General features: G+C 45.9%; 1 protein-coding gene across 5 annotated transcripts in view; it reads left to right on the forward strand.

Annotated features, from left to right (window-relative positions):
* Nucleotides 1-1,216: 1,216 nt before the first annotated feature.
* The window catches only part of Snrk (SNF related kinase), a 30,569-nt gene continuing 10,783 nt past the window's right edge, over nucleotides 1,217-21,002 (forward strand). Inside the window, exons 1-4 of one of the 5 annotated variants that reach the window (XM_090323091.1) lie at nucleotides 1,242-1,283; nucleotides 4,979-5,028; nucleotides 13,850-13,909; nucleotides 16,032-16,726. In XM_090323091.1, coding sequence (XP_090179217.1) covers nucleotides 16,138-16,726 — 589 coding nt within the window. In that variant the 5' untranslated portion in view covers nucleotides 1,242-1,283; nucleotides 4,979-5,028; nucleotides 13,850-13,909; nucleotides 16,032-16,137. Of the gene's footprint in view, nucleotides 1,284-2,418; nucleotides 2,741-4,978; nucleotides 5,029-13,849; nucleotides 13,910-16,031; nucleotides 16,727-21,002 lie in introns of those variants that run through there. The other 4 variants (XM_090323090.1, XM_090323093.1, XM_090323089.1 and 1 more) reach the window with 4 other exon arrangements.

Below are 21,002 nucleotides of genomic sequence, written 5' to 3' on the forward strand. Positions count from 1 at the left end.
TTAAAAATATTGCCCAAGCTTAATCAGATCGTGTTAACACCTTTACTGTGTGGAATAATAATAATAATAATGGGTCATGTTCTTTCTAGGAGCATTCACTCCCCAGAAACATGGCGGCCAAGGAATTGAATTTACTACATGGCCTACACTGTATCTGCCTTTCTGGAAGAGAATTGAGTCTGTTGAAATTAATTTAACTTATCGGTCTTCTCTATTTTATTTTATTTTTGGTTCTGGGACTGGGTCTTGAACTCCAGAAGTCAGGCTCTGTCCTTTTTTTTTTTTTTTTTTTTCTTTGAGGCGATGACACTATACCATTCCACACTTTATCCATTCCACCGCTTCTGGCTTTTTGGTGGTTCATGAGAGATGAGAGCCTCCGGAACCTTCCTTCCCCTGGCTGGCTTGGAACCTGGGGATGAGCCACCAGTGCCTCGGCTGACTTTTGAAGGCTGCTTTCCGATGCAGGAAGGGCAACCAGCTCCTTTCCAAACTGGGTTCCCAGAAGGGAGCAGGCACAAGAATGGGAAAAGAATGCATGATGGCCTGAAGCAAAAGAGTGCAGGGATCCAGTAGCGCCTAAGCCCTGAGTTCAAGCCCCAGGACCAAGACCACCAATTAAAACGAAGAAAAAAAAAAAGAAGATTGCATTGTGAGTCACACACACACACACACACACACACACACACGTGTCAAGGTCAGTGTATACATTTGCCCTGACAGCTCAGCTGCTCCATCAAGCCATCGTCCTGGGACCCTGCCCCGTCTTTGTCACAGCTTTCATCCTCCTGGGGTGACTCCTCCCCCCCCACCCCGTGGATCCTCCTCCCCCGGGGTCCTCCCTCCCTGCTCAGCCCAGGACACCCCTTAGGTAGAAAGGGCTGGCAGCTCCAGCCTGCAGGTGTGTTGCCTTGTCTGGCCACGCCCCCTCGACCACGCCCACAAAGACACGCCCCCGATGGAACCCCATGTCGACCACGCCCCCTCCAAGAAAGCCACGCCCACAACCAACCCCACCTCCTCCGCGTACGTCAGACCGACGCTCAGTCCGCGCAGGCGCACTGGCCCTCCGCCGTCCCCCCCCCCCCACCACCTCCCCAGCCCCTGCCCTCCCCCCCCTCCCCAGCCCTTCGGCGTCCAGCCGCCCGCCCGGTATTATGATTAGCGCTGGGTGCGGGGTTCCGGCGGCCGGGAGGGAGTCGTCGTTGTCGTCGCCGTTGTCGTCGTCGTCGTCGTCGGCGCGGCGGACGCTGCTGCGGACGGACCCCCGCCTGCCGGCTGAGGTAGGGCGGGCGCGGGGCGTGTGTGTGTGTGTGAGAGGGAGCGGGAGAGGGAGCGGCGGAGGGGGGGACGGGGCCGGGAGCGGAGGCCGGGGGCGCGGGGAGGACGCGGGGCCTGAGGTGCGGCCTGGGCGGCGGCGGAGGAGCCGGAGCGGGGACCCCCGGCCGCGGACCGGGCACTGAGGCGGGGACCCCGGCCCCGGAGCGGCCCCGGCCCCGGCCCGGGCACTGAGGCGGGGACCCCGGCCCCGGAGCGGCCCCGGCCCCGGCCCGGACACTGAGGCGGGGACCCCGGCCCGGGATCGGCCCCGGCCCCGACCCGGGCACTGAGGCGGGGACCCCGGCCCCGGAGCGGACCCCGGCCCCGGAGCCGGCACTGAGGCGGGGACCCCGGCCCGGGATCGGCCCCGGCCCCGACCCGGGCACTGAGGCGGGGACCCCGGCCCCGGACCGGGCTGTGCGGCGGGGACCGGGGAACCCACGCCCCGGCGCAGCTCCGGAGCCGGGCCTTGCCCTACGTGCCCTCGGCCACCCCCCCCCCCCCCGCCGTGGCGGGACTGCGGCACCCCGGGACTCACCTGCGATGTCCGCCCGACCCCGGCCCTTCTCCCCCCCTCCTCCCGACTCCCCCTGCGAGCCTGTGTCATCATCATCATCATCATCATCATCATCATCATCAACGCTGGAATCGGGAGCCTCAGCACCGGGGTGGGGGGGGGGGAAGGTGTCTATGTGTGTGTGTGTGTGTGTGTGTTCCACAGAATGGGGGTGCACCTATGTGTATTGTGATCCCTGGAGAGAGAAAGGGGGGCACCCCGGGTGTATCAGTTCCCCCTCCCCCCCCGGGGACAGCTCGAATAATAGTAGTAGTAATAATAATAATTGTTCTGGCTTGGAAAAATCTCGTAGGTTCTTTCCCCTCGTCATCGCCTGTTGACTTCTTTCTGGATCATTGTACCAAAAAGAAAAAAAAAAAAAAAAAAAAAGAAGGCTTTTCTGTCCTTGGGTGTAGTTGGACTTGGGAGATTCAGGAAAGTGCTGGCAGCTTTTGATGCTGGGAAGGAGGGAGGGGTAGTGGTGGGGAGAGAGATTGTGGGGGGTGTGTGTGTGTGGGGGGGTCCCTAGAGCCGTGCTGGTGTTGGATAGCTGGGGCAGAGATAGTTTAGTAGCTTCTGGGGAGTTTGGGTCAAGTGTACTACAGTACCTGGAGGTGGGAGGGGGTGAATTAGGCAGTGGGGTTCCTACATCTGTGGATGTGTGCGGATAGAGGGACCTTCCCAGCTGTCAGATTATTTTCACTTTGCTCTCCCTCTCCTCCCTTTCTGTTTAAACTCCTTCTCCAAGTCTGAGGGTCTAAGGTGAAGCTCACCCAACTACATGATCAGGTGTTGGGGAGAAAGCTAATGGAACATGTGAATGTTGGGTATCCCCTGATCCCTGCCAAACACCAGAATGCACAGGTTTGGGTCTCTTTTTTTTTTTTTGCGGTGGGGTGGATGGTGGTAGGTGTTTGGGTTGCTTTGTCCCCAAATCACACTTTGGTTTATCGATGTCTCCTATCAGTGTACTGAAAAGCCTGGGTTGTCAGAGCTTATGTAATCAACCCTGTTAATTTATAATCTTGTTACATTTATGAAAACCCTTCCCCGAAGGGAATCTGTTGTCAGCGTCTGCTTAAATATTTTTCTTGGAATCGCACTGTACGAGTTGTGATTAAAACGTACTAATTAGACAAGTTTCTTTTAAGAAAAAAAGGGAAAAAAAAAGTACCAGATTGATAATCCTTTCTAACTATGTAAGTCTCCCTGTGAAGGAAACAGTTGATTTCCCATTTGACAGAACTAGAAGCTAGAAAAATAAGGTGTCATTCCCCTGGTCCGATGTGCAAGGTCTGTGGAGACTCAGGTGCCTGGGGCAGACTTTCCTTGAGTCTGTTAGAGCAGGAAACTTTGCTCTTCCTTCTGGTTTTTAAGATTTGCACAATAAATGATTGTCTCATTTTGTGCACAGAAGCTACTCTCACTTGTTTGTTTTTTTTTTTAACTGTTTTGAGTAAAACTTCATTACATCAGTAAATCTACAAGTTTACATTTAGTATTAGTATTTCATCCTTCCACTTTTTCTAGGCCAGAAGGTATTTGCTTGGGTCTGTATTACTCATGGCATCATCCTTGAAGAAAGGCTTTTAAATGTCCTTGTTTGAATGGAAGGGCATCAATTTTTTTTTTCTGGTCCTGGGAAATAGTATTTGTCCCTCCCTCTCTTTTTTCCTTCCTTCCTTCCTTCCTTCCCATTGAAAGTGAAACTAAATAGAAAAGTTACTTCTAGAACGATTGAACAATCAGGATTCTGAACACTGGTATAAATGTAGGCAAGCTTTCTATCCCTTTGGCATCTCTCTGAGCCAGAGAACTCATTCCATTGTCTGGGAAGAAAAGGGTACAAAATGAATTTTCCACATGGCCAGAATTTTAGGAATTAGAAAGGTAGAGGAACTCTAAAGCTTGATTGAATAGCCTCTCGGCTGTTGGCTTCACAACCACAAGACACAGTTTTTAGCCAAAATGCCTTCATATATGAAAACTTGCTCAGAATATAGGTACTTTGTCTATAGAGCTAGGGTAGGAAAAGTTGAATAGATTCTAGAAATTTTGCAGATAAACTGTGTGTGTGTATGTGTATGTATATGTATGCATTTATTGGCTGGTCCTAAGGCTTGAACTCAGGGCCTGTCCCTGAGCTTTTTGTGCCCAAAGCTAGCACTGTACCACCTAAACTACATCTCCACTTCTGGCTTTTTGCTATTTAATTGGAGATAAGAGTGTCACAGGATTAGGAATGTGGCTTCGTGGTAGAGTGCTTGCCTAGCAGGCACGAAGCCTTGGGGTCAGTTTCTTGGTACCATATACACAGAAGAAGCCAAAAGTGGCACTGTGGCTCAAGTGGTGGAGCACTAGCCTTGAGCAAAAGCAGCTCAGGGACAGTGTCCCAGGACTGGCAAAAAAAAAAAAAAAAAAGAAAGTCTCACTCACAGACTTTCCTGCCTAGGCTGGCTTTGAACTGGGATCCTCAGATCTCAGCTTCCCGTGTAGTTAGGATGACAGTATGAGTCCTCCCGTGCCCAGCTAAAGATATACTTTTCATCAGGGCTTCATAGAACTTTTGTTTGGGGAGCCTTTGGGTCGGGGCTAGCAGTGGAAAAAGCAAACAGAAACCAGTTCCTTTCCTGTTGCTAGGAGCTCAGAAGCGCCTGGAAAATGCCAAGGTGAACCTGTCACAATAGGATGTGGCAGATGTAGAGCCCATGCCAGCCTGACCAGACACAGGAAGAAGGGGAGGTGGAACGGGCCTTAAAGGATAGCGGGGTGGGGTCGGCCCAGGGCCCAGGGAAACGAGAAGATAAGCTACAGCAGTGAGAGAGGATCCCGGCTGAGGCAGAAGAGGCAACACAGCTTTTCTTTAAAGCTTTGGATGAGACAAGGGAAACAGAGCACTAACTTGGTGGGGTGTGTGTGTGTGTGTCAAACCCCTCAGGCCTAGTGGCCCCCTCCCCAACTGCCCTACTCTTATCAGATTCGGGTCATTTCCTGCCCATCTGCCTTGGGCTGTGGCTTTACCTCCCTCGGGGAACCATTTCTTGCTGTCCGCAAGGGAGGAGCCTGTCCCAAGAAGTTCATTTTTTTGCCCTTTGCTTCCAGAGCCTACCTGGAGTCTGCTTTGGTCCTCCCCACCTTTGGCCTCTGCTCAGGTAGGCATTCTTGTACATCCCCCCCCCATCCCCCGCTACTCAGCAGCTGTCTGCAGAGCCAGTGATACAGAGCAGCTTAAGTTCTAGAGCGTCTCCAGATGAGGGTCTGTCCTTCCACCAGTGCTTCAGAGGTTGCGAGGGTCATTTTGTGCCCTGTCACTGCGGTCAGACCTCAGCCATGCCAGGGCACAGTCTCTTCCCCCAAGTAGTATCTTGAACAAATTTGAAACAAAATCTAGACTTTTGTTGTGGTTGTTACCAGACTATGAATGGAAATCATACTCACTTTACTACAGCTTAAGAATTTACCCAAAGACATTTCCAGTGGTGCTTTCACCCTACCTTCCAGCTCTCCATCCACCCTCTGAGTCGGATCGGTGCCGTGCTGCCAGTGTGATTTGTTGAACTGTCATCCCCAATAGCTGTTCCCTAGCCTGGGCTTTTCTTTGGCTTCCCGTGGCGGGTGTCCGTGTGTTCATCTAATGAAATGGGTGGCGTTCAGGATATATACAGAACTAGACAAAAGAGCCATGGCCCTTAACTCCTCTCGTGTACTGAATTTGCCCCCTAGTCCAGTGGCGCTGGGAGGGGGGCAATGGAGATGCGTGGCCATGTGGTCACATGAATATATGGCTGCATAGTTGTGGTATTGGTGGTATAATCATGGCACTGATGTATACAAGGAGGGGAAGAGGCATGGGGGTAGTTAGAACCGTAGACCCTCATGCTGGCCCCAAGGCATGGATCCAAAGGCCAGCTAAGCCTGAGAAAGAGACACTTTCTTTGTAGGAACTACTGGACGATTGGGGTATCTGGCCCTCATCTCATGATCTGTATGAGTTTTGTCATAGTCACAGTAAGCTCTCTTTCCCAGAAAAATCTTTTTATCACCACAGTTTTCACACACACACACACACACACACACACACACACACACACACCCACGGGATCCTCTTGTCTTTCCTGATTAGTGATTGTAAGGGACGGAGTCTTCTACTATATATCCAATAGAGTTTGTTGGGACATTTCCTTTTTTTTTGGAGGGGTGGGCACTGGTAACAGTGAGTTTGGGTAGCTCGGTTTATAGCCCTTCTCAAACACTGGAACCCCCTGTCAGAAAATTTCACGGGGTAGAAATTCTTGAGTGAATTTAGTGCCACCACCCACACACCTCATTGCTTGTACTTGCTTTCTCACCTAGTGTCCACACTGTCCAGCGTGGAGACTGTCGTTGGTTTATAGACAACTGAAGTCCAGTTTGGGCCTAGATTCCAGTATCTGTCGTCACACTGTTTTGTTACGCAGCTTGGTGTAGTTGCTGAGTAAACTGATTTTGGATCAGTGTGGTAAAGAGTGAGACAAGCCAATCATGCAGTGCTTTGAAATGTAGACTGCTAATCTAGCTCCTTCTGATGTTCCTTCTCCGACGACCGCCCTCCCCAAATGTCTGCATACCCGTTATTCCATTACATTGTCTTGTCTGTGGGTTAGTTTGGCAAAATCTTTGGTATACCATGTCAAACTTGGGTTTTGGGTTCTGTGTTAGGTAATCTACATTAAGTTCATTGTAGATTTTGGGAAGTATGCTAACAACTTTGAGGGGCATCAGAAAGCTGCAGCATTCTGTATTCTTGAATCTCAATACAATATTTGTGATGTTGTAATTGTGGCAGTGAGCAAAAGCAGAGTGACTGAATTTTAGGGTCAAATTTAGCTTTCTGTTTTACCTCACTTAACTCCGTGGGTTAAATCATTCTCCATGGCAGAAACGTGGTCAACACGACTAAGGAAATCTGAAGTATGAATATCCAGTCTACAGTACAGGACTTGGTTTTGTCCTTTGTCTTCCCGTGATTTGAAGAAGCACCTGTTATTCTTTTTTATGAAGGGAAATGCTTTGTCAGAAACAAATGGAAAGAAGGTAATTTTGCCAAATACATGGAAATCTCAGTTTGAGAAAGGACAGAGTTTGTGAGAAGTAAATAGAACCTGCTCCATGGACTGGAGTCCGCTTACATGATATTTATTACCTTGAGAGAAATCTTGCCATCACAAAATTGTATGTAGACAATCGTAGGAAGTTATTTTCAACGTGCCGTTCCATTTTTAGGTAGTTAGCTTGCCTTTTGAATGGTTATTTGCCTCTAACTTCCTGCCTTAAAAACATTAAAAAAAAAAGTCTAAACATTTTAAATAGACATGTTTGTTATTGTGTTTATCAGGCAGTTTCTTTTTTGGCAGGAGGGACTTGGCTTTGTTTAATTGATTGCTGGAGCAGGACTATCAAAATTGGCTGTATACCAGAAAGGTCATAGAGGGTTTACTTTAGTTTGTCTGGGAACTAGAGAGGCTTAGGTAAAAGAGAAGCACTGTATCATTTCAGGAAGAAAATGCAAGGCCAATCTGTGGACCCTGGGCAAGACGGCTGTTCCTTGGGTATAGAACCCAAATCCTTTCCTCCCCCCACTTTTCTCATCTGTACTGTGCAGGAACCAGAGATATATTGGTCTATTTTATAGTTTTCTGTTCGGGTTGAGAAGACAAATGGTGTAAGACATTAAGAATTCCTCAGAATCATCTTCTTTAAAAATTGACCCTGTGCGCCGCCTCTCCCTTTCCTTTGTCACCTTGTCCTCATCCTGTGACAAACCTGATCCAGGCTATGTGAAGAAAAGGGAGGAGGAAGGAAGGAAACGGGCCGGATTCCGTCTCAACAGGCTAGGACTGTTTGTTGCCAGCGAGGGTCACAGACTTTCCCGTGGGTATGGAGGTTTTGTGTGGGGGCGGAGGGGAGCACTGGGTTGGAGTCAAGGTCCTTATATAGGATCTGAGCAAGGAGACCCGGGTTGCATGAGTTTAGTTTTGGGGGTCTGCAGGTGTGGGCAGGGAAGTATTCCCTTCTCCGTGATGTCAAGCTTTTTAATGGTCAAACAGCTCTACATCTGTCACGCCTAGGCGGTTTGACCTTCACAGAATACAGTTTTTTAGTCTTCCAGCCCTTAACCCTTTGCTGGCCTCAGCTTTACAGGCTAGGTCCCCAGTGGAATGACCACAGCCAGGCTGGGTTCGGATTGCCCAGCCTGTGTCAGGCTTTGGTGACTTGCCTGGTATCTGTATGTAGCTGGGAAAACAGAGTAGGGTCAATCCTTCAGGCTGACGTATCAATTATTCATCTTTTCCTACGTACTTTGAGTTTGAGCTTGGAACCTTGTATTTGCCAGGCTAGTGGTTTGTCCCCTGAACCACACCCCTAGTCCTGCTTTTTGCCGGTTATTTGGAAATGGCATCTGGCTTTGTATGGCCTGAGACCTTGATCTGCCAGATCCCAGTCTCCTGAGCTTACTGACAGGAACCTGTGGCCCCTATTTTCTTGGCTCCTTTGGTAAGATCTTAAAGGACAGGGACCAGGCTGTGTTCTGTAGGGTCTGGGCTCAGATTGTTAATGGACATGATTCAGTGTTCTTCAGCCTGAATCCAAGATATTTCATCAAATAAGACTTGTCGTGGATTGAGATTCTATCAGTAGGCATTGGATGGTACATTTTTCCAGGAAGTTGGCTTATTTTATAGATCTCAATGGAAAAGTGAATGAACAGGTACAGAAAGTCAAAAATTTTAATAACCTCTGCCTTTCTTTGGTAATACAAGCTGCATGTACTCACTGGCAAAGATTTTTTTTTTTTTTGCCAGTCCTGTGCTTGAACTCAGGGTCTGAGCACTGTCCTTGGACTTTCTCAAGGTCAAAACTCTACCACTTCAGCCCCAGCACCACTTCCGGCTTTTTTTTTTCTATGTATGTGGTACCGAGGAATCGAACCCTGGTCTTCATGCATGCTAGGCAGGTACTCTACCACTAGGGCCAAATTCCCAGCCCGATTTTTTTTTTTTTAAAGAATGAAATAGCATAGAAAAAAAAATAGGTGATCTTACTGCTGTAACATTTTAGAATTTTAAAGTCCATGATTCTTACAAAGTATATGCTCAAACATTGATATGATGTGTTATGAAATAGAGTGTATGAATTTTTTTAAAGTTAACGTTTATGCTGTGAGGATTTCCCCATGAGGCTAACCAGCCTCAAACACAACAGCAGGGTGTTGGTTATAGTGCAGTTTATTTAATAATTTCTGTATTATAGGCTTTCAGTCATTACTGACTTGGAGAAAGATATTTTGGCATATTTCTGAGGATAGTCAAATGTAATGTAAAACAATAAAAATTTGCTTTTTTACTAGACATAATTAAAGGCCACGTTGAATATCCCTTACCCGAAATACTTGGTACCAGAAGTGTTGGGATTTGGGTTTGTTTTGTTTTCAAAGTTTTGCACCTTTGCTTAGCTATATGGAAGATATTTTGGGAATGGTACGCAGGTCCTGACGTAGTTACCTCTTACATAATCTGAAGGTAATTTTATACAAAAATATCATTTTGTTTGTGAAGTCAAGTTTCATGATGTGGAATTTGCTCATGTGCTGCTTCAAAGTTTCCATTTGGGAACGTTTCAGGGTTTTGAATTAGATGTGCTCAACCTGTAGAGGAGCTTATGATATCAGGGTATTCGTTGTTGAAGGCTCTTGAGCTTTTCATAAAGTGTGTAGGCTTGTTGGTGTAAGAAATGTCCCCAGTGGCTCTTTGTCTGAAGACCCATTAGCCAAGATTTTAGTTTATTGGGTTAATGTTTGTTTTATTTATTTATGTTTTGTTTTTGTTTTGGCGGTTGTTCGGCTTGAACTGGGAGTCTAAGCCCATTCCTAAGCTTTTTTTTCATTCAGAGCTGATGCTTTACCACTTTGAGCCACAGGTCTTCTTTGGTTTTCTGGTAGTTATTTGGAAGTAAGAGTCTCATCTGGTTTGGAACTGCTATCCTGAGCTCTTAGTCTCCTGAGTAGCTAGGATTACAGGTGTGTTTTTAATATTTTATTCTGTTTCAGAACTCCTTTTTTTTTTTTTAAGTTAGCCTTTATCCTAAATCCGGGCGGGGCTGGGGGAGTGGAGACAAAGAGTTAACAGTGTATATAAAAGTTTTGGAAGAGAAGAGTTTGTAAGTATTCCCTAACTTACAATTTATGTTGTTTTCCTGGGGGCGGGAGGGGGTGAGTAATAGGGTAGCTTTATTTATTTTGGAGTGATTTCTACAGGTCAGCTTCTGTTTAAGCATTGAGTACTTCTGCAGGCTGTCAGCATAGCTACAGTGGCAGCTTCTGTTTGGGAATTTAATGCTTACCCATTCCTTGTCTAGCTACAACATCCGGATTCCTATACACCTTTCAACTTCCTGGATGTACTGAGGTCTGTGTTGATTTTCTTAGAGGAAATAAGGATGATTTAAGCCAGCACTTCAAGGATTGCTCTGCATTGGCAACTCAGTCACTGCCTGGAAAGACAGGAGAGAGGGTTTCTTTGGTGTGACATCGCCAGTCTCCTCTGTGGTCCGCAGCTCATGCAAATCAACTACCTGGAAGAAAACTCGAAACTATGCTTGGGGAGACAGCTCCTTTGGTTGGGGGCAATCCCATCTTAGAGATCTGGAGGCCATCTGCAATGCCATCTTGAGACCAACCCTGTGAAAAGTGGAATATGTTTGCTTTGCCTAAGAAGAACAGTAGTGACTCCATGAGAGACATGCAGAGATGTCTGAACTACATCCTGGCAGAGGTAGCTCACTGTCTTCTGTTCAGCCCAGGCCACTTTTAACTGCAGGTTCAAGTCTTAGTAGGGGGATCAGGTTGAGAGTTACTTCCACCACTTAAGTCAGCTTTCATATTTTGACATTGTCACAGATGCCCGATACTTTCCATGTTTAAGCAGCTTACATGCAGTTTTAGAGATGTCTGTATATAGGTGCATGTATCAATGCATTGATGCAGAATTTTACCAAAAAGTTCCTTGAACATTTTTTCACGTGACTGAATTTTTGAATTGTACTATGGATGGGCTTATTAAGGGAAAGTCAGATAAATACCCCAGACAGAATGGATAGAAGTTGTGTGAGTTGCCTGATTTTTTTGTGTGTGTGCGGCCCTCTTTTGCGTGGTTCTTTTGCTTTGTCACGCCGTGGATTGGTCCGGAGTGGTCACTGATGAGCCTACGACCCATATGTCTCTACCTCTTCACGGAGGAGACGTGAGCAGGAGACATTTGTTGGATATAATATCGATGAAACAGCGATGGGGCAGATGGCACCAAAAAGTGGAGTGAGTTTTAGCAAGATTAACAATGAATTCCAAATTGACTGGCTTCACTGGGGCTGGTTCTACAACTGTTTCCAGCAGCTTGCACAACGTGGGTGAGGCCACCCACACTTCCTTCCAGCCACACCCACACGAGTGGCTTCTGCTTGCTCTCTTCAGCTGGGAGAACGAACAACGGGCAACATGTGGATTCTTGCTTTCTCAGACATGAATTACCCTATCAGCAACGCTCTTGGCTCAGCTGGCCTGCTTTCTGTAGCCCCGGCCTAGTTCCCTGCCAGCCTGAGCATGCGCTGAACCAGAGGACTGCTTCCGGGTGGCCTGTTCCTTCCCATGATGTGGCTGTTTAGAGAGATGCTCTCCTAGCCGTGTGATTCTTCTCTTTTTTGTTTTGGCCCAGTCCTGGGGCTTGAACTCAGGGCCTGGGTGTTGTCCCTGAGCTTCTTTGGCTCAAGGCTTGCACTCTGCCCCTTTGAACCACAGCACCACTTCTGGTTTTCTGATGGTTCCTTGGAGATCAGAGTCTCACAGATTTCCTGCTGGGAGCTGGATTTGAATGGTGATCTTAGATCTCAACCTCCTAAGTAGCTAGGATGACGGCACCACCTGGTTAGTATCTCCCCGCCACAACATCACCCTCACCCCCCCATTTTCTGTGTATTTTTCCAGTTTATTATTTATAATAATGGTGTCTGGGCATATAGGAAGGGAAATAAGTTGAAAAGCTCTGTATCAGATATTAACAGATGTTATCACGGATGACGAGATAATGATTTTTCTTTGTTAAATTCCTTCATTTTTGCCAACCTATATGTTCTGATTATATTTTACTTAAAATAGACAGTTTTCATAATTGAAATAAAAGTAAGGGAACAAAGGAAAGTACCATGTTGAATGATAAAAAGGAGTATAAAGTTAGGTGTAAAATGATCATTCCTTTGCAAAACAAAATAGAAGAAGCTGCATATGATACTTGTAAGATAAACAGCAGAATGTTAACAGTGCTGATTTTTAGTGCTGGGACTATGGATGAGTCTTTATTTTTTATCCTTCCCATTCAGTGCTTTGGCAGGTTTTCGATGAGAATATATTATGCTGAGCTGGACCTTGTGACAAAGCTGTCACAACAGTATCGATCTCACCATTCAGGAGGACATCAAGTTTGAGGCCAGCCTGGGCTGTATAACCAAACCCTGCCCCAAACAACACAGAACAGAAAATTTACTTAGTCAAAGCCAATTCTTAGGCTCTTTGAGATTTTTTGAGACGTTATCAAACTTTAGTGATCACTTAGAGACATTGTTTATCTCAAAATCCTGTGGCATGCTGGTTTTTGTGGGGTTGTTTTGTTTTGGTTGGTCCTGGGGTTTGAACTCTGGCCCTGTCTCACACTTGGAGCCACAGCACCACTCTGGGCTTTTTCTATGTATGTGGTAACCAAGGAATCGAACCCAGGTCTTCGTGCATGCTAGACAAGCACTCTACCACTAGGCCAAACTCCCGGCCTCAACTCCTTTTCTCAAGCACTTGTGGGCTTTTGCTTAATGATTACCTAGACCCGCCTCATGTTTAATGTGTGATATTGGTTCCTGTGTGATACTTCAGCCTGCTAGGCTGCCTAGGTCAGGGAGGTCTCTTGTATAGCTCCTCCCCCTTGCTGCTGTGGGTGTTTCCTGTGCACATCTAGGGGCTCCTGAAGGTGGGATGGGCTTTAAAGTCAGGTTTAACCGGATTGGACCTGGAAACTGCCACTTAACCCAAGCCGAGCTTCCTTGTACCTGCCTTGCAGGCCCATGGTGGGGATTCACAAGGCATGAAGAAAATGACAGTGTATTCAGGTTCTGATTATTTCTTCCTTTCAGTCAATTAATCTTTGTAACCTGTCTGTGTAGACATTCCTGTCTATGAAAGATATCTGCAAAGAAATCGTGATTAGGGCCTAAAAAAGAGGTGAGATGGGGGAGAGAAGTTAATTAACAAAAAGGCAAAACAATTTTCAATATAATTTTGTTATTATTATTAAGGCATTGTATAGCAGGGCTACGGTTTCATGTCTGGTGGAGTATATTTCTTTTTTGACATTGCCATTCCTTCCTTCACTTTCCCCCACTTTCCTCATCTTGATTCCTGCTCGTAAGTTACATAATTCATTTTTCACATAGCGTATACTGAATAGCATGATTGCGTTTTTCACTCTTCCTTCCTTTCTTTTTTTTTTTTTTTTTTAAACATAATGGGGCCAGGGGCCAGTGGCTCATGCCTGTAATACTAGCTATACTAGCTATTTAGGAGGCTGAGATCTGGGGATCACGTTTCAAAGCCAGCCTGGGCAAGAAAATTCTTAAGACTCTCATCTCCAATGAACCACCAAAAAAGCTGGAAGTAGAGCTGTGGCTCAGGTGGTAGAGTGCTAGCCTTAAGCAAAACATGCTCAGGGACAGCACTCAGATCCTGAGTCAAGCAAGCCTTGGGGAATTCCTCTCCCCTATGACCACATCATAAAGACTTTCTCAAAAAACTAGTTTTATGTTTGTCTAGAATCTTGTCTTAGGGCATGTACTTTTTACTTTTAGCCTAATTAAAAAAAAATGAAACTAAAGTGAAATCTCTCACTATTTTCTTTTTAGAAGAAAGACTCGACTAGCACGAAACAGTGAGGAGGGTTTATTCAGTGTGGAGCTTGCAGGGTAAGTCTCAGAATTGGTACAAACTCCCCTTCCCTCTCTAAAAGCCACATCACATGTTCAGAACGTTCACATATTGGGCCCTAGAATAGTCTCAAAGATTAAAAAAAAATCATTTGATTCTCAGTGTAATTCAAAATATATTTGCTGGGAGGATTAGGTAGTTTAAGACTCTGGGAACTGGGACTGTGGCTTAGTGGTAGAGTGCTCGCCTAGCATGTATGAAGCCCTGGGTTCCATTCCTCAGAGCCACATACCCAGAAAAGGCCGGAAGTGGCATTGTGGCTCAACTGGTAGAGCACTAGCCTTGAGCAAAAGCAGCTCAGGGACAGTGCCCAGGCCCTGAGTTCAAGCCCCAGGACTGGCAAAAAGAAAAAAAGAAAATGACCTTATACATTTTCTTTAGTTGATCTTTTAACTCCCACTTTGTATTCTTATCTCAAACATCACAGTGATTAGAGTTGACAAATGGTTTGGGCCTGCAGTTCAAGTGGTAAAGTGCTCAACCAGCATGTGAGAAAACGCGTGGGCTTTGAAATACAAACGGAGGTTGAATCATAGTTGCAGTGCTTCACCCAGCCAAAGAGTGTTTCCTTGGCTATAAAACAAGAGGAACGCTGATCTCGCTGCCTGTTCAGAACCACTGACCTATTCCAAGCTGATTCATTCCTCACGAATACCTGTAGTAGTAGCATTCCAGTAAACATTAGCTTTTCTTATCTTCTGTTTTGAGATGAGCTTTTCTTCTCTTTTCTTTCTTGAAGAAATATAAAATACCAGTGCTTTAAAAACTCTACTCCTTTGTCTTAGGTAAAATTGTGGACCCCGTTTAGAATATTCTCAGAGAAATAGATTAAATAATTCGAAACGACCCTGGGAATGTTAAAATAGCCTTTAGCACACTGATGGACACATGTGTCATGGGAATGTCTAATCTGATGAGGTTACTTCCTGGGGCTTGTTACTCATTTTGATTGAATTTAGACAGGAAAAGTAAAAGCCAGGTGTTGGTGGTGGCTCCTAGCTAATGAAATATCTGTAAGACTCTTCTCCAATAAATTACAAAAAAAAAAGGCTGGAAGGGGCATTGTGGCTCAAGTGGTAGAGGGCTAGTCTTGAGCAAAAGAAGCTCAAGGACAGAGTTCAAGTCCCAGAACTGCCCCTCCCCCTCAAAAAAAAAGTAGAAGTGAAAATTTTGCTTGTGAGTTGTAAAAAGCGACCTTTTAAATTTGTGTAATTTTTCTACCTCTGTTTTTCTGAGTCATTTCCCATCCTAAAGGTTAAACATTTTTAATGGAATATGAAATTTTGCCTGAGACTTTGTAAAAGCGCATGCTTTGGTGACTCTTAAAACACGAGAGGTCACGGTGGTTTGTATTTCAGAGTTGGAAAAGCAGAGCAACAGCTCGCACCAATAGTGAGGGCTGGCGGTGTTTATTAAGTGACTGCTGTGTTCCCAGAGGTTGTCTGAATATCAGTGATACAAGATCAAACAATTGGGTGCTGTCTTTGAGCTTTTGTGCTCAAAGCTAGCATTCTACCCCTTGAGCCACAGCTCCACTTCCGGCTTTTTCTATGTATGTGGTACCGAGGAATCGAACCTGGGTCTTCGTGTATGCTAGGCAAGCACTCTACCACTAGGCCAAACTCCCGGCCCTGAATTTTTTCTTTCACGGTTTGCAATTTTTAATATGGTATAAAATTTCTCAACCTTTATATTGTAAACTCTATATAAAAAATAGGTTTTAAAAATGACCTTGAGTCATTGTATGACCTTGACTAATTTAATGACTTAAGAGTCTTGTAAAAACACAAAAAGGACTGAGAGCCAGTGCCTCATGCCCGTCATCCTAGCTACTTAGGGAGGCTAAGCTGAGGATGGTGGTTCGAAGTTAGCCCAGGCAGAACAGTCCCTGTAAGACTCCTTATTTCCAGTTAACCACTCAAAAACCTGGAAGTGGCACTGTGGCACCAAGTGGTAGAGTGCCAGTTTTGAGCCCCCCCCCCAAAAAAAAAGAGGTTAAGGATAGCACCCAGGCTGAGTTCAAGTCCCACCGACTGACAAAAAACAGGACAGACAGACACACAGACTTAGAAAGTTAGTTTTGTCTCTCTTCTTTTGTAGATGTCCTTGGCACCACTGAAAATGAGTTCCTTCTCCTCACCAGATTCTCTTCCATGAGAAGATCCCTTTCACGCTGTCTGATCTTTCTTCCCTCCGCTGCACCAGCATGGCAGGATTCAAACGGGGCTATGACGGGAAGATTGCCGGCCTGTATGATCTGGATAAAACGTTGGGTCGCGGTCACTTTGCGGTGGTTAAACTGGCCAGGCACGTCTTCACAGGTGAAAAGGTGGCCGTGAAAGTGATCGACAAGACCAAACTGGATACACTGGCCACGGGACATCTCTTCCAGGAAGTAAGATGCATGAAACTCGTGCAGCACCCCAACATTGTACGCCTTTACGAAGTGATCGACACCCAAACCAAACTCTATCTGATTCTAGAACTCGGCGATGGGGGAGATATGTTCGACTACATCATGAAACACGAGGAGGGTCTCAGCGAAGACCTGGCCAAGAAGTACTTCGCCCAGATTGTCCACGCCATCTCCTATTGCCACAAACTCCACGTGGTTCACAGAGATTTAAAACCCGAGAATGTCGTCTTCTTTGAAAAACAAGGTCTCGTAAAGCTGACCGACTTTGGTTTCAGCAACAAATTTCAGCCGGGGAAGAAACTCACCACAAGCTGTGGTTCCCTTGCTTATTCGGCCCCAGAAATCCTGCTTGGTGATGAGTACGACGCCCCGGCCGTGGGTAAGTGCCCCCGTGGCTCGTGGGCGCCACCTGGTGGTTCCCCCAGTGATCTCAGCAGCTGTTTGCCTGGTGGGGGGAAAAGATTTTCAAGGAATTGCATCAGATGGGTCTCACTTCATACACTCGGTTTAATGAAGGCTGGGTCTCAAGGTCTGAGTTCTGTTCCTCCTTCCCCCACCCCTCCATGTATAACAAGAACATTTCCCCTTTCTTTGGCGATCAGTTTAGACTCACCCTAGAAAGGTCCTGTAAGTATTACTGCGGGGTGTTGCGAATGCAGGCACTGGAGTCGTGTATAACTGTGACCTTGAGTCTGCCTGTTTTTTCATTTATGAAACAGAATAGAAGCAGGTGTCGATGTCTCTTCTCCATATTACCTGCTTTGTCCATCTCCTGGAGAAATTCAGTCCCCCCCGACATGGCACAATCAAAAACCAGAAGGTAGAATAGAAAACTTGGCCCTCCAAGTGCCCTCTTCCCCTCACAGTGTGCTGGATTAAGGAGATGAGGTGGTCACTGGAGCCCCAGTCCTGGATAACTCCTCTCCTCCCTTCACACACTTTTGGGTTTTCCTTGGTCAGATTACCCCCCCTTGTGGTAGAATTTTATAATGCTTTTCAGGTCATATCACTTTCATTGCCTTGAGGATCCCCTCTTTTTTTTTTTTTGGCCTGGTCCTGGGGCTTGAACTCAGGGCCTGAGCACTTTCCTTGGGCTTTCTCAAGGCTAGAGCTCTACCACTTGAGCCTCAGCACCACTTCTGGCTTTTTCTATGTATGTGGTACCAAGGAATTGAACCCAGGTCTTCATGCATGCTAGGCAAGCACTTTACCACTAGGCCAATCATTTGGCCTCTTCTCTGTCTTCGAGGGTCTTAAAAAGTTACTTTTAATTTGTAAGGGTTTGTTGATCTAAAGGTGCAATTAGGTTATATCAACTTTTTCCTTCAATCCCCCCACGTATGCCGGGATCTTACTGTGTGTGTGTGTGTGTGTGTGTGTGTGTGTGTGTGTGTGTGTGTCTTCCTGAGTGACTTATCGAAGCCTGCTCGTTTGCAATGAAGGTTACAATAGTGAAGATGAATGACATGAGATCATTTCACCTCAAAGATTGCTGACATTAAAAAAGGGGTGATCTTCATTCCAAGACCTGGATTTTTATGTTGGACTGTTGTGCGATGAAAAAAAAGAGCGTTAATAAGTGGTTGCTCCCTCCTACAGATGACCAGGTTTCCTTGAAGTCTTGTATTAGAATAGTCGAGCTATCGATTCTCGATTAGTGGAGCCACCCTAGTCAAAATACCAAGCTAGGGATTTCAGGAGAGGACGTGCAACTGTTCAGACATGAAAAGACACTAAGCCTCATCAGTACAGGAAAACCAGATGAAAGCCCAATAAGATCCTGCTGTGTTCTGTTCACACTGAGGAAAGCTAAAATGAGACAAGAACAGTTAATGATAAGAATCTGTCAAGAATCCTCCTTGGAGAATTTAGAAGATGAAATAAGATACTAAACATTCAGCTTGAACTCTGTACCTTGGTGGAAATCAGTGGACATGATGGGATTTTTGCAAGCATGATATGGAAAGGAAAACGGTGCATATATAATATGTAACCAATAGTTGCATATATAATACGTATGAGTGTGAAACACATTGAATGTATGTTTTAAGGAAATTTGTGCATGCAGTAAGCTGAAGAAAGCACCTAGAACTAGATAGAGCAGGTATATCTGTAGAGTTTCAACTTTTAAAACTTGGCGATACTTAATTTGAGTTTTCGTACACCTGTATTCATATGCAACTGTTCATTGTAATGTTCCCTCCCCCCTTAGCTATTGCTTAGAACAACTTGAAAAGTTATAAAAATGGCAAATAACACTGGGAAGACATTTTGATGAAATAGGATGGGATGGAGTTCAGAGGTAACCCTTTTTTTTGGCCAGTCTCGGTCTTGAGCTCAGGACCTGAGCACTGTCCTTGGACTTTCTCAAGGCTAGAGCTCTACCACTTGAGCCTCAGCACCACTTCTGGCTTTTTCTATGTATGTGGTACTGAAGAATCAAACCCAGGTCTTTGTGCATGCTAGGCAAGCACTCTACCACTAGGCCAGACTCCAGGCCCCCAGAGGTAGCATTTTTCATTTTGCTTTTCTTTCAATCATTTTGTGTAACTATGGGATCAGACATAGAATTACTTTTTTAAAAAAGACCCCAAATGAACAGTTATCCTTCTATTTCCTTGCAGTGCTAGGGAGTAAGCTCAGGTCCTTTTGCATGCTAGAATTAGAAATTCTGAATAAGGCTCTTGGTGTGTTTTGTCTTCCCCTGCCGAAAGCACCATTAGGAAACTGCTTACTCTTTAAGAATCTAAATTAGGCTTTAAGATTTCCTTCACTGTAAAACGCTAAATTGAGAAAACACAGAGAGATCACAGATTTACAACTTTCCTTAATTTTTTTTTTTTTAAAATTTTCAAGTTCAAATGGTTTAAATTTGGTATTGAGCAATCACTAACACAACCATTCCAGGAAGCAGTCTGACAGTTTCTTAGAAAATGCAACCCTGCAGTCATACTCTCGGGTGTTTATCTCAGGAAAGCGAATAGCCCCGTTCACATAAAAACCTGAGCGTGGGTGTTCATAGCAGCTTTATTTTAAAAACCACACACTGGAAGCAGATGTCCACGGAGTGGGGGGGAGGGGAGAGGGTTGATACTTTGCTTTTTTTCTCTCTTTCTGAAACTACCCAACTTCTGGTATGTCTTCAATGGGTTTTAAGGGACATTGCAATTTTGAAGTGACAGCGATCTCAGTGATGCCAGGGACAACAGCTGTGACTGTGAAAGGGCCGCTGGCCATGGATGGGACACCTCTTCATATGTAAATCCACGCGCAAGGAAACGCGTGGACGGGACGCCTCTCCATACGTGAATCCACACACAAGGAAACGTGTGAATGGCACGCCTGTCTGCGTAAATCCACGTGCAAGGAAATGCGTGGACGGGACGCCTCTCCATATGTCAGTCCATACACAAGGAAACACGTGGATGGGACACCTCCCTAGGTAAATCCACGTGCAAAGAAATGTGAATGGGACACCTCTATAAGCGAATCCACGCGCAAGGAAACCTGCGGATGGGACACCTCTCTCTGTGCGTGAATCTGCATACAAGGAAATGCATGGATTGGACGCCTCTCCATGGACGAATCCACGGTTCAAGGAAACACACGGATGGGATGCCTCTCCCTAGGTGAATCCACACTCAAGGGTGTGGGACGCCTCTCGAGGGGCTGAGGGGGTGGGCCCTCCACAGTCAGAAGACTTCCGGTTCCTGGAGGAAATGGATTCCAGGCATCCTAAATGCCCGAGGTGGGAAAGCTGTGGGGCAATGCAGGCTGGACCTTCGGCTCATGTGGTTTTACTTGTATTTAGATTTCAAAAGGTTAGGCTATTTACATTTAGGAAATAGGATAATTTAGAGATCTTCCTCTTTTCTTTTGGTTAGATTAAAATGAATTTTTTTTTTTGTGTGTGTGTGTGTGAGTGACAAAGTCTCTTGAAACTTCAGAAGAACTTTTGAAATCCCTGTAGTTATTTGAATGCCAGAACATACAGAGACACGGAATCTACTTATATCCATTTTAGGTCAGAGCGTAGGAGTAGGAAGTGTTTAGAAGACATCAAACCTTTAAAACTGCTTGTTTTCATTTTTGAGGTTAAGGTCTTGGCCGTGTAGCTGGCCTGGAACTTGGTATACAACCTAGGCTAACCCAGAACTTGCCAACTTGCTGTCCATCTTCTCAATCTCCCAAAATTCTTGGGATTATAGGCATAGATGGGTAATTTTTAAAGCCTCCCCCACCCTTTCTCTACGTGGGATTGAACCCACGCCCCTAAGCTTATGCTCCTTAAGCTATGCCCCTTGCCTGAATGCATTTGAACCACGGTCCTGCTCCCTTGCCAGGCTGGTCCCCAACACTTGTTCTTCCCGCCTCTCCTGCAACTCCCCTGGTGGCTGCGATTATTAATATGCCCCAATGCACACTGGCTTTCCAAGGCCTTTTGAAGACAAAAAACTTCACAAGCAAAACGGAACCTAATGGTTAGAACCAACTTTTCAACCCAGTGATCTTAGACTCCTCTTTGTGATTTGTGTCTCCATGCAGCGCGGGTGCCAGAGTTGGGATGATCATATTAGAATGATTCTGTGTCTGTGCACCCACATGCGTCTGCCAGTTGTTACTGGGGCTTGAACTCTCGGCCTGGGGCGCTGTCT

The sequence above is a fragment of the Megascapheus bottae genome, chromosome 32, assembly GCF_031878675.1.
Source record: "Megascapheus bottae isolate mThoBot1 chromosome 32, mThoBot2.hap1, whole genome shotgun sequence".
Lineage (NCBI taxonomy): Eukaryota > Metazoa > Chordata > Mammalia > Rodentia > Geomyidae > Megascapheus > Megascapheus bottae.